We start from the raw sequence: 13,567 nt of genomic DNA, 5'->3' as shown, positions 1-13,567 counted from the left end.
CAAATCTTTTCAATAACCTTCCATGGTACTTCTACCACATCCAGTAATCCCCTTATCCCTCTCCCCATCACATCTTGCAAAAGATGACTGCATTTGATGACTATTTCCTTACCACAATCCTCTCCCCAACACTTTGCAATATGCTTCCTGACTCTATCACTCTACTGAAATTCTCTCCGAGGTCACCTATTGCCAAATGCAATTATTTTTATTAGTCCACATCCTTTCTGCAATGTCTGATTGACCATTCTAATTCTACCTTTTCTATTTACTATGTGACTTTGGAAAAGCTTTAGCTTCCTCACCTACATAATGAGGGGGTTGTACCAGATGATCTCTGCCATCTCTTTTAACTCTATCTCTATGAACCTTTGAATTTTCCTGTCCAGAAATTGTTCAACTCACCCCTTCCCTTTGGTACATAAAATAAACCGTGACTATCCATATGGCAAATAAAGAAGGATATGCACAAAATATTTTTTTTCTTTCAACAAAAGACTAGAATTTTCCATCATCTTAGGTTTGACAGATAGCCTGTCTTTAACCATAAAAGAAAAAAGTCCCCAAAGAAGAACAAATCTGTTACACTCTGGTCAACACATTTCCATGGAAATGAAATAGTGAAATGTGATGGAAACTTCACACTTGAAATAATGTGTCACTGTATTTTACAAAGGAGGCTTTGGGCATCTTTGAAAATGGGGGTAGGGAATGAAATCATCAGGGTCTGTTCCTGTGTCAGTTCATCAAGACAAGAAACTGTTTTTGATGCATTTTCATGAAAATGATAGTTACCCTCCATGCGTATATAATTTGGACATGAAAAAATAACACAGATTGGAGAGAGAATGTTCAAAGAGGCCTAGAAGCTACCTTCAATGGCTGGCCTTCAAATGTACTGAACCGAAAATTTCAGAAGGGAAATAGAGCAGAGCCAAATCTATGTTTCTAAGTAAGAGCTAATACATACACAACAACAGGAAGAAGTAGCCCATTCACCTCCACCCTAGCTGTGACTGATTCCATATTTTTCTCCCTAGGATTAAGATAGATCAGAATGGCCCAAGAGCTTTTATGGGGAAGCACATTCTGAACCCTTCCTTAAGCCGTTGCTCCTAGAGCAGAAATAATTCACTGAACGAGACCTGAGAAGCAAAGATTCATTTCCCAGAATTGGTAAGGGGGCAAGAATAGTGAGATCATAGGATCAAAAATTTAAAGCTGAAAGGATTTGGGGAGTCTGTTTAGCAGATGAGGAAATTAAGGCTCACAAAAGTTACTCAGTAATAGAAATGAAATTTGAGTCCAGGTCCTCTAACATTAAATTCAGTGCTTCCTCTCCGAGGGAAATTTTCCATGACCAGTGTTGTAGACTACAATGTGGTCATTGTGTACTTTCAGAAGAATTTGGAACATTGGTTTTTCTTTGGTAAAAATCCTTCCAGATATTAATGCAGGGAATCAGAAGAAATTCGTGTGGGCTTCTGATTAAAGTCATGGTTAAATATACTCTCCATTTTTTCCTTTTGAATAGAGATGAGAGATGATAATAAATATATATGTGACATAAGGAAAAGATGTCCAGATTTAAAGCCAGAAGTTCTGGGTTCAAATTCCAGATCTTTGAACCAGCTTGGATTTAATTTGATAAATTCCTTTACCTCTGTAGGCAGTTTCGTCATCTATAAAATCCAAATCTAAATTCTATGATATTGACAGTAATTTGTCAGGAGGGTTGCTAAAAAATCCAGGGCCTGTGCCCTCTATAGTTTTAGAGACTAATGTCCCCTCTTGGGAGAGAGTGCACTAAAAAAAGGTTTTGGGAGAGGGGGAGGAGGAAGGTTGCCATTTACACATTCTATTCTGCAAAAAAAAACAAAAACCCAGAAGCCTCTCTGCTAGTTTATCTCATATCAGTCCTATTCTGGGATGGTTTTTAAAAGATTATGTTGGTGGCCTGGTGGTTGTCTCCTGGGATGAGATGATTTATTTCCTTTTATTTGGGAAAAAGCTTTGCAGAAAGTGAATACGACTCACTGAATGTCATCAAGCAGGGGAGGGGAAGCCGAGTGGAATCCCAATGAATCCCTCTGGAGAGAGGAAAACAGGACATGGGAGGAGCAGCTGTTGTCATGGGGAAGGACTGTGGGGAGGGGGAAGGAAATCAGATTGGGAAGATTCTATTTATAGCAGTTAAGAGAAGCAGGTGTGGGGCAGAGAACCCAGGTGTCCTGATTCTCAGCTCAGTATGCTTCCCACCACCTCTTTATCCCTTTGTTGGGTACCTTCATCATCATCAACAAGTATTCATTAAGTAGCTATTTGTATATGAAAAGACTCCCACAGACTTGGTTCCTGCCTTTTCACTGCTTCTAGCTTGTAGCATATCCACATTTATCAAACTATAGGGACACCTGACACTCAATAAGTGGTCACCTGGCTGATACTGTCACTCTCCAAATGTTGAGAAGGGAATTCTCATATAAAACTTATTTAGGACTGCCTGGAAATACTTAGAAGTTTTTTTCCCTTTTCACTTTGATTGAGTAAATTTTTTTATTAAATAATTTATGAAATAACTACCTTATGCAGAGTACCATACTAAGTGATGGAGATAGAAAGTTGCTATAGGACAAAGCTAGATTACTACTGGTACTGGTACAAGAGCATTGGGCTTAGAATCAGGAAGATTCATCTCCACGAGTTCAAATCTAGTATCAGACTCTTCCTAGCTGTGTGTAAGTCCCTTAACCCTGTTTATCTCAGTTACTCATATATAAAATGGACTGGAGGACGAAACAGCAACCCTTTCAGTATCCTTCCCAAGGAAGTCCCAAATGTAGTTGAAAGGACTGAATAAAAGCAACATGTGAATGGTCCTTGCTCTCTGTTTGAGTGGTAACAATGTAGTTTGGGGAGAAGACACATACAGAGAACACTATTGTATAGAATTCACAATAAAAGCATCAAAGATCTAGGCTTAGAAGGGACCTTGAGGTCATTAAGTACAATCTCCTTATTACAAAGTTGAAGAAATTTAGGCAGGCAGAGATTAAATGACCTGCTCATGGAGCTAGTAAGTGTTTGAGGTGGGATTTAAATTGAGGTCTACTAGACTACAATTCCAGTAATCTATCACGACACCATGTACATTAGAGAGTGCTAGAGAAAGCGTTGTATGAGATCTGAGAAGCATAGGGTCATTACCCATTGAAAAGGCTTTCATTCCCATTGAGCCCTTCTCCCTTTTTACTTGATTCTAATATGAGAGTCACTTTACCCTTAAAATCTAACAGGTTTGAAAATGTGATCACTAGCCATAGAAAGGTTTAAGGCAGGATAACAGGGTGGGAACATACTTCTTATCCCTGATTTAGTTCAAATATATATGTATAGGGCTTCCTAAATATCTGGGGAAAACTTTTGATGATGGAGGAAAGAGTGTAGCAGCACATTTAAGTGAATGAAAGATTTATAGATTCTCAGACTCAGAAAGAAATTTAGAAAGCTTTTTTTGCAACCCTCTCATTTTACTGATGAGGAAATTAGGATCTAGAAATATGAAGTGACTTATTTATGATCAATGGAAGATAGGATTGCTTTGCTACTGTCAGTGATCTTTGAAAGTAGCACAACTCTAGGACTGGAGGCTGTCAAATGTCACAATTTTGAAAAATCTGCAGATTATAAGCTAAAAACTTTGATTCGAATTTCTGGTGAAATTTTTAGATATATATTTTTTAAATGGCTAGTGGACATCCAGAAACAGATGTAGTGCTGTCATGGCTTCATTAAAAACGGGTCATATTGAACAAATTCTACTTTTTATTTGGACACTGTTTCTAGACTAGTAGATGAAGGATACAGTTGAAAATATAAATGAGATAGTTTAGCTATCTATGTATTTTAGAAGGATATAATTGAAGATATATTTTATATATATTTGCAAAGCATTTGACAGATTATCTTGAGTTATCTTTGTACACAAGATGAAGAGCTATGATCTAGATCAATGAAGTCAAATTCAAACAGAAATAGGGGCCACTAATCTGTACATAAGAATCCCTTTGATATTGACTTGGCTTTTAAAATGTGGCATTGACCATGTTTTATTATATTTTTATTTATTTGTTAAAATTTCCCAATTACATTTTAATCAGGTTCCAGATTATGAGCACTCAAAGTCTTGTGGGTCATATGTGGTCTTGGGGTGAGGATGGGGGAATTTTGTACCTCTGGTCTAGATGGTTGTCGATTTAGATGGTTTTGACAGTATCTGACTTACTAGGTCCAAAATTTAGCCATTAAATATTTTATGTCAACTTGAAATCACTAGGGGATTATGTCATGCAAGTGTTGTTCAACAATTTGGTCAGCAATGTAAATGAAGACATAAAGAACATTTTATATCAAATCTACCTACATATGATCCATAATGGGAAAGGATAAGGAATGCACTAAATGAAAGTCAGAATCCAAAAATTTGAATAGAATAGAATATGGCATAAGGTGTGATTTATAGCAACAGATAAAAAATCCAGTACTTGGAATAAAAACCAAACAAATAATTGTACCAGTACAGACCGGGAGAGGTGCAGCTATATAGTAATTCATATAAAAAAGATCTCAGGATTTTAATAAACTTCAAGCTTAGAATGTACCCACAATACCATATGCCAGTTCCCAAAACTAATGCTTTTAAAGAAAAATTGAGTCCAGAATGAACTATCATAGAATTATTATATTATGTGCTAGTTTGGGCTTATCAAAGGTATTTTATTCACTTCTGGGTTCTACTCTTATTGACAAACTGGAGAGTGTCTAACAGAGAGTAACCAAGATGGTGGAGATACTCAAAACTATTGTCATATGAAAGCAAGTTGAAGCAACTGAGGAGATTTAGTTTAAAGAAAAGACATGATGATTATCTTAAAATACATGAAGAACTATTGGATGTAAAGGAATAAGACTTACCCTTCTTGGCTCTGGAGGACAAAATAAGGAACAAGAAGTGGGAGCTATAGAAAGGAAGACTTAATCTTCACATGAAGAGAGTCTTAAAAATCAAAAGCATCTATAATTGGAATGGATTGCTTCCGGAAGAAGTGAGTTTACCATCCTTGGAGACCAGAGAATCATAGATTTAAAGCTAGAAGAAACAGTTCTTTTTTTTTCTTAATTTTATAATTATAAAATTTTTGACAGTATATATTCATGAGTAATTTTTTATAACATTATCCCTTGTATTCATTTTTCCAAATTTTCCCCTCCCTCCCTCTAGATGACAGGCAATCCCATACATTTTACATGTGTTATACAGTATAACCTAGATACAATAGATGTGTGTAAATCCAATTTAGAAGAAACAGTTCTTATTGTTGGGTTATTTTAATTGCATCTGAGGATAGATTTGAATTGAGAAAGATGGGCCTTGGGAACATGAAACATTATAGCCCCTGTGGTCAAAACTTTTTATTTTAAAGATTAGGGAAATTGAGACTTAAAGTGACTGGCCCAAAGTTACATAGGTGACAAAGGGACAATGCCAATATTTGAATTCAGATCCTCTAGATTCAAATATAATGTTAATTAAGTCCAGTGTGACTAGATTATAGAGGCTAAGATGGGAAAATAACTTGAAAAAAAGGTTAGAAAGGTAGATGGCAGTCAAAATTGAGGAAAGCTTTAAACTCCAAGTATCTTAAAGGCACTTAAGATTTTTGAAGAAGGAATAAACATGTTCATATTTGTATTTTAGAATGATAATTTAGACAGTCATGTGGAAGACAGAATGGAGAAACTGAGAGTGAGGAAACTACTTGTGAAGTAGTGTGAAGTCTGGAGTCATATTTTTAAGGCCATCAAATATGGTCCCAGACACTAGCTGTATGACCCTGCACAAGTCATTTTGCCCTGTTTGCCAAAGTTTCCCCATCTGTAAAATGAGCTGGAGAAAGACATGGGAAACCACTCTAGTATCTTTGTCAAGAAAACCTTAAATGTGATTGTACACAACCGAACAACAGTCATCAAAGTCTAGTACTAGGACAAAACTGAAGGTTTGGTTAAGTTAAGATTAAGGGACTAGCAAGGGCCCACAACTTGATATCAGGAGATGAAGATCTAAACTAAGGTGCTGGCTTTGTGGGTAGAGAGTAGGGGGTTAATGAAAAATACCATAGAGGCATAATTAACACATCTTGGCAACTCATGTTATATGAAGGGTGAAGGATAGAAAAGAGTCCCTGGGAGAATGAAGCTGTTCTCAGAAAAAACAGGGAGATTTGAAGGTAGGTCAGGTTATAGGGAAGATAATGAGTCTATTTTGTAAATGTTGAGTTTGAGATGCTTACAAGCTATCTAGGGAGAGATATGCAGAAAGCTATGGAGCATGACAGAAATAATGGAGTTAAGAACTCACTAGATTTCTTCCATCAAGGCTATTTCCAGGGGATTCCTGCTCAGGCCTGAATTGGGAAAGATAACCTTCCAACTCTGAGATTCTGAGATTTTGTGAAGTAGTAATGCTCTACTAAGAACTTGGGGTTTTCCCAAAACCCAGTATTCTTCCCATGACACTGTGCAGTCTCTTTAAGAATTCTAAAAGAGGGGTTCCAGTTCAGGAATTTGACTACCCAGCCTAATCCTTTCTGGCTCTCTGCCTGGCCCCTTGCCATGGCTGCTATGACAGCCTAACTTCCCTAGCAGAAGTCTTCACTTGAGATGGAATAAGCTTCTTGCCTGTGTCCAGCCCCTACAAACAGCCTCCAAGGGGGGGCAATTTGTTTTCGTTATGTTGCTCAGTAGGATTATGGTTGTAGGGAAAAAACATTAAAAACCAAAACATGTGTTCCCCCAAGCATCAAATCAGTAAGAAGGAAGAAAGGAAGGAAGGAAGGAAGGAAGGAAGGAAGGAAGGAAGGAAGGAAGGAAGGAAGGAAGGAAGGAAGGAAGGAAGGAAGGAAGGAAGGAAGGAAGGAAGGAAGGAAGGAAGGAAGGAAAACAAAAATAAAACCCAAGACAGACAGTCTGAAAAACACAGTGGGGCGTGTAGGATAGAAGTGGACACATATTAAATAGACAGGAAATGAGAAGAGAGGCAGGCATAGTATCAAAGACAAAGACAGGTGGGACAGAAAGAGACTAAGAGGCCATAAAGATTATCATATTAGGGAGAGAAAGAAGCCAAAAGAAAGGCTGAAGAGAAATAGATTTTATTACCTATTCCTCTGATTTTTCCTCCCAGAAAATGAAAGAAGAGAAAAATAGAGGAAAGGAAGAAGAGGGAAATAGAAGGTTAGAGAATAAGGGGGGGAAGAGGAAGTTTGTAATATTTGATGCTTTTTTAATAGCACTTTCTATAGAACTCCACACAGTGAAAGCTTTCAATAAATGCAATGGACTGAAGAAAAAGAGAATTAATGGAAGGAGAAGAAAGGAGTAAGAAAAAGAAATACAAAGTACTTCTCTGTCTGATTTCCCCAAGACACTCAGTGCTTTATGGATAAAACATCATAGAGCATTTCAATAGCGATGGATGCCAAGTAGAGAAATGGAAACTAAAAAGATGTAGCAGGCAGGACATGATGAGAATATAAAAGGTATGAATTCTTCCAAAGAACATTAGGAAAATGGTCCTGTTCACTGGTGACTGGACCTAGTGTGACCTAGAAAAGAAAGAGCCTGACAGAATGGCAAAGAGGTGGCTCGTGAAAAAAAAAAAAAAAAAAAAAAAACTAAAACTAAAAGAGACTGAAGACTAGACATAATTTGGGAGCACTGAGAAGAGTTTCCATGGACTTCTCTGCCTTAATCCTTTCCCTTCCCTGACATTGCTCCTGTTATCTCAGCTTTCCCCAGCTTATGGGAGATGGCTCCTCTAATAAGCAGATTCTCCTCTAATGATCAGATTCTCTACAGTTATGTGGACTTCCAGTCCAGCTGTCTAAAATTAGGTTCTAAGATAAATATTTACCACATTTCCATTCTTCCTACCTTTTTTTCACTGCATACCACAAGAAAGGGAGAGTGTGTGTGTGTGTGTGTGTTCTAAATAAACCCCATTATTCACACCACTGGTCACCAGAGGGGAGCACTGGACCTTCCATTATTACTATTATTTTAAATGTTGGCTTTGTATTTTATGACACTCTTTGTTGTTGGAAGATTTCACACCATTGGTTGGAGGTCATTCTGATCCTCATTTTTCTCCATTATGCTTGCTTTGGCTGACATAAAAATAAGTTAATATGTTCTGACTCAAAATTGACTGATGTTGAGCTGAGGATAGCTTGAAGTAAGGAATCAAGAATCTACTCATGAAGAATTGAAAATTGTTTGAAAGATACCTTGTCTGCAAAAGTCCCTATTCCCTTCCAAGTCCTTTGCCGAATGTCCCTAAGATCAGGAGTTAGAAGGAGCTTGGACATCTTTTGGTTTTATTTCACTTGCTTTTTATAGATAAAAAAAATTGAGATCATGAAAGGTAGAAATGGCTTGCCTTTGGCACATGAAATGAAATCAGCCCTCCTAACTCTTTCCAATGTATTATTCAGTCTCCTTTTTTTTGTAACATGTCAGAGGTGAAAACCCTGATGCTCTCTAACTTGAAGTCTATGATCCTATCATTTTATCCTTAGGGTTGGTTGAACAGTGTATTTATTATTCTCTCCATTTTACACAAAAAGAAATTGAATGACAGTTGCCCAAGGCTATTTAAGAATCCCAGGGATTAGGCTTTTTATATTAAAAAAATATAAAAAAGCTCTAAGATCCCCTTCTTGATTATCATAAAGTCCTTTTCTACTATTGAGGTATTCCCATGTTTGACCTCAGTTTTATGAAGATCATAGGATCATATACTGATTCTACTCTAACTCCCTCATATCACAGATGAGTAAACTGAGACTCAGGGAGTTTAAGTGTGACTCAAGGTCACACAAGTCTTAAACAGTAAAACCAGAACCACAGATCAGGTACTTTGACTCCAAATTCCCCACTGCTTCTACTGTTTCAATCTGTGGAAAAGGAGAAAGGGAGAGAGGAAGAGAGCAAGGAGAAAGGTGACCAAGGAGAACAGAGGAGAATAGCCACAGAGATAACGGGTTGTCCAAGGAGTGTTAGAATCACTTACTCCAGGACATCCCGGTTGAACTGCTTCTTGCTGTTTCCCAGGAATTCTCCAATCATTTGTCGACTAAGTCCCTTTCGCTGCAGGAGGAAATGAGCCACGCCAATGGGAGTATCGGGATGAAGCCACGGGAGATCAGGAACTGGATACCTTTATCTGGGTTTCTGGAAATAGAGAAAGGGGATCAGGGGAATAGTGAGTGAGTGTTACCACTGCTCAGGTTACATTCACTCTTTTCCAAATCCAATAAGTTCTCTTCTATCTGATCTCAGAAACACAGAATCTCAGAAGACAGAAAAAGTCTCAAATGACATTTTGTTCAACTCCTATCTAAACAAGAATCTCCTCTGCTTCCAATTTCTCTGAATGTGGCCCATAATTACCTTAGCTTTTGTGATTGCCATATCGCACTACGGTTGTGTGTATATTGAAATTATTGTACAAATGTCCCTCCACATATCTCTTCAGACCAACTGCTGTCTAGCTATGTTTCTCCCAACTTGTACTTGTGAAATTTACATTTTGGATCCAAGTATCAGACACTATATTTATCCCCATTAAACTTAATACATTAAATTTGACTCAGTGTTCTAATCTGAAAGTTATATTTGGAACTAGATGGATATTTGATGTTAGCTATCCATTTTAGCTTCATGTCACCTGTAAATCTGGTAAACTTGCCATTACCATACTGATTGGTCAAGTTTTTGACAATAACATTAAACAGCATGATGTCAAAGACAGGTCCCCAGGATAATATATCAGAGAACTTCTTCCAAGTTGACAAAGAACTTATCCTAGTATCTGGTCTTTATCTAGGGGTATGCTAATAAATGTTTAACAACCAGCTTATCAGAAAAAAAAAAGTGTTCCTGGCATCCTTTTTTTTTTTTTTTGTCAGTATTTTCTCTATTACTTTAAAAAATCTAGACAACCAATAAAACAATAAACCAAACCCTAAAATGTAGTAGCACTTGCCAATTTCAAATATATAAATGATCTGGTTGAGATTTTAACAATTGACCCTTGAAAACTGGTTCCAGCACACTCCTGCCCTCACTTCTCCATTTTGTATAGAATGGCATCAGAGATTACTTCAAAAGTTTTGCTTAATCAAGGTAAGTGATAATCTGCACTGTTACGCTAATCTACCCAGAATCACATACTTTAAGAGCTGAAAAGGAACAAGTCTAGTAATCTTGTCCGGAAAAAAAGGAAATGAGTTTAGCATGCCAGTAATTAATACAGTACCTTATGTAGAGTCAGAGCTTAATAAATGCATGGTGATTGATGACTTGTTTTTGATGAAGTTATACTGGTGATCATCCCCTCTTTTTATAGATGCTACCTAACATCCATTAAATAATAGATTCAAGAATTTTGTAGGGAATTTAAGTTAAGTTCATTAATATATAGTTTGCAGACTCCATTTGCTCACCACCACCCTTTTTAAAATTAGGCAACATTCACCCTTCTCCAGTGGCACCTTTCGGTTGTCTAGTCCTTCAAAGATCACCATGATTCCAGCTCAGCAATTCCATCTGCCACTTCTTTTAGTACTCTAGAATATAATTCTTCTGGCCCTAGTGAACCCCCCCCCCCTGCCATCCATTGCCATTCACAATCAGAGTTCCCTTCTGGTTTCTACAAACCCTCCTGAAATCCCCATTACCCCAACTATTTCTGAATACAGCTTTTTCTTCTTGTTTTACTTACTATCTCTGGGAAAATTTGTTTTCCCATATCTTTCTTCTCTCTCCCACCCAACTTTTGAATCATCACCCCTCCCACCAAGAAATCCTTCCCTTTGAGATATATTTCCTTTCAGTCAAACTGTAAGAAACATGAATGGGGAAAACCTGTGGTTCATTTCCTGTCTCTCTTACCACAAAGTGATGGGAAACCCTGTGTAATATTCCAGAAATTTGATAGGTTTCTAAAAATCTTCTTCCTCAGCACTTGTGATCAAAGTCCCTCCCTTCCTCTATCAGCACCAATCTCTCTTCAACAGGCAGTTATCACCTCAGCTACTCTGAGGCCTTGTGTTAATAAGAGGAAACAGAAGGAAGAGAGAGGAGGTGGACCAGCAGGGAGAATAAGGAATAAGGAGGAAAGGTGTTATCTCCCTTGGCTTCTACTGTCTATCCCTTAAGACCTACTTCAGTCTCTTCTTACAGGGGTTCTCAAACTTTGGCCCTAGAGCCAAATGCTGCTGCTGAGGACATTTATGCGGCCCAGTTATGGCAAATGGGCTAAGGGGTGGAGACAGAGTGTGAGCTTTTGTTTTTACTCTAGTCCAGCCCTCCAACAGTCTGAGGGACAGTGAACTGGCCCCCTATTTAAAAAGTTTGAGGACCACTGATAAGATGAGGGAACAGGTTCCATCAGAAAAGAGTTCAAAATAAGAATTCTATCATTCTGTGCATGACAGCCCAGAGAAAAGAAATGAGATTTATGCCCAGGATTATTTCAGGTATCTGATTTCATGTATAAGAAAAGGAAATATCTGATCACAGTTTTATATTTATATGAAAAAGGGGTTTTTGGGTTTTGGTGTTTTTTTTTTTTTTTTTTTTTTTTTTTTTAAAGAGAACCACAAGCAAAATATTTTGTCAGATAAGAGGTCTGGCCTCTTCGATAAATTCCAGGGACTCACTACTACTTCCAGGATAAAATATAAAATCTTCTCTTTAGCATTTAAAGCCCTTTATAACCTGGTCTTTTCCTATTTCCCTCTATGATACACTCAAATTATTCTGTTTGTTATTCCTCTCTGGTACTCCACCTCCCTTCTGTCCTTAGGCACAGGTTGTCCTGGAAGGCCCTTTCTTTACCTTTGCCTCAAGGTTTTCTTCAAGACTCATTTTTATGCATATTTTACTCCATTTAGAAAGTAAGCTCCTTGAGAGCAGTCTCCATTTTTGCTTTTGGTTATATCCCCAGTGGTTGGTATGGTACTTGCACATAGTACTGTTTTTAATAAATCTTTTCTGATAGACTCAACTTTCTTCTGAGTTCCAATTCCATTTAAAAATATACATGTAAATGTTTTATTTATGCTTAAAATACATAAAAATTGCATTCACTTCATAAGTCCCATTCTCTCTTTCTGTTCACTCCCCCTACCACCATATCTCCAATAACTCTCCTTTATATAAAAAAGTAATTAAAACAAATCAGCACATTTGTCATGCCTGGCAATGGAGGCCAACTGATTTACTACCTCTTTGAAGGTGAAGCTTTCTAACTGGCTCAATATACACATATGACAGCTTTGCACTTCATAAGTCCCATTCGCTCTCCCATTATCACCCCCCCCATAACACTTCTTTATATAAAAATGTAACTAAAACAAATCAACACATTTGTCATACCTGACAATGAACAGCTAACTGATTTAATACTCCTTTGAAGGTGAAGCTTTCTGATTGGCTAAATGTATGCCTATGGCAGCATTGTATTCTAGCATGCACCTGAATATATAATAGATTTATGCACATTTGATCCCCTAATTCCCCATTCTCTTTCTCTTCTCCTTTCAGGTCCTTCTTGTTCCCCTGCTCCCCCCTTAGTCCATTTCTCTCTCCCCTACCCTTGCATTCCTTCTCACCAAATGTTCCCTGCATGTCTTTTCACTTATCCAGTCTTTCTCTGCTCTCTATGCCAAATATCTTACTTCCCCTCTTTTCTCCCCACTTCCCCAATTTTAAAAATTAAGAATTTAACAACTACCAGATAAGAGCACTTCCATATACATGCTAGGATAGAAAGAGTTGTACATGAAATTATGTACAGGTAGTTTTTCTTTAAACTATATATTAAAATTCAACATGTCACTTTTGAAACTATCCTACATATCTATGATTTCTTGATCTTTCTTCTTTTTTCTTCTATCCAGTTAAAATATGTTTCTATGACTCTTCCTTCCCTTTTCTTCCTTCCTTCCCTTTCCTTCCTTCCTTCCTTCCCTTTCCTTCCTTCCTTCCTTTTCCTTCCTTCCTTCCTTCCCTTTCCTTCCTTCCTTCCTTCCCTTTCCTTCCTTCCTTCCTTTTCCTTCCTTCCTTCCTTCCTTCCTTCCTTCCTTCCTTCCTTCCTTCCTTCCTTCCTTCCTTCCTTCCTTCCTTCCTTCCTTCCTTCCTTCCTTCCTTCCTTCCTTCCTCCCTCCCTCCCTTCCTTCCTTCCTTCCTTTCTTGTTTTGGTAAACCTAACCCCAAACTCTTTCCCAATTCCCCTCTCCTACATTGAGAAAAAAAGAAAATCAAAACCTTTGCAACAAATCTGAAGAGTTAAGCAAAGCAAATTCTGTAAAATGTACATATTCAGAAAATATTTTTCATCTTGGGTGTGTCAGACCTCTATCTAAAGGGACTTATGCTTCATCATTAGTCCCCTCTGATCACCTTCACTCACCTTTTTATTTCTCTCTCTGTCTCTCTC

General features: G+C 37.6%; 1 protein-coding gene across 1 annotated transcript in view; it reads right to left on the bottom strand.

The window, feature by feature from the left end:
- IQSEC3 (IQ motif and Sec7 domain ArfGEF 3) overlaps nt 1–13,567 on the bottom strand; it is a 156,422-nt gene that overhangs the window by 36,975 nt on the left and 105,880 nt on the right. The window contains 2 exon segments of the mRNA XM_074269310.1: nt 9,134–9,251; nt 9,254–9,294. Coding sequence (XP_074125411.1) covers nt 9,134–9,251; nt 9,254–9,294 — 159 coding nt within the window.

The sequence above is a fragment of the Sminthopsis crassicaudata genome, chromosome 5 (genome assembly GCF_048593235.1).
Source record: "Sminthopsis crassicaudata isolate SCR6 chromosome 5, ASM4859323v1, whole genome shotgun sequence".
In the NCBI taxonomy this organism is placed as follows: domain Eukaryota; kingdom Metazoa; phylum Chordata; class Mammalia; order Dasyuromorphia; family Dasyuridae; genus Sminthopsis; species Sminthopsis crassicaudata.
The sequence above is the reverse complement of the archived record's forward strand: the minus strand, read 5'-3'. Positions and strand labels throughout refer to the sequence as shown.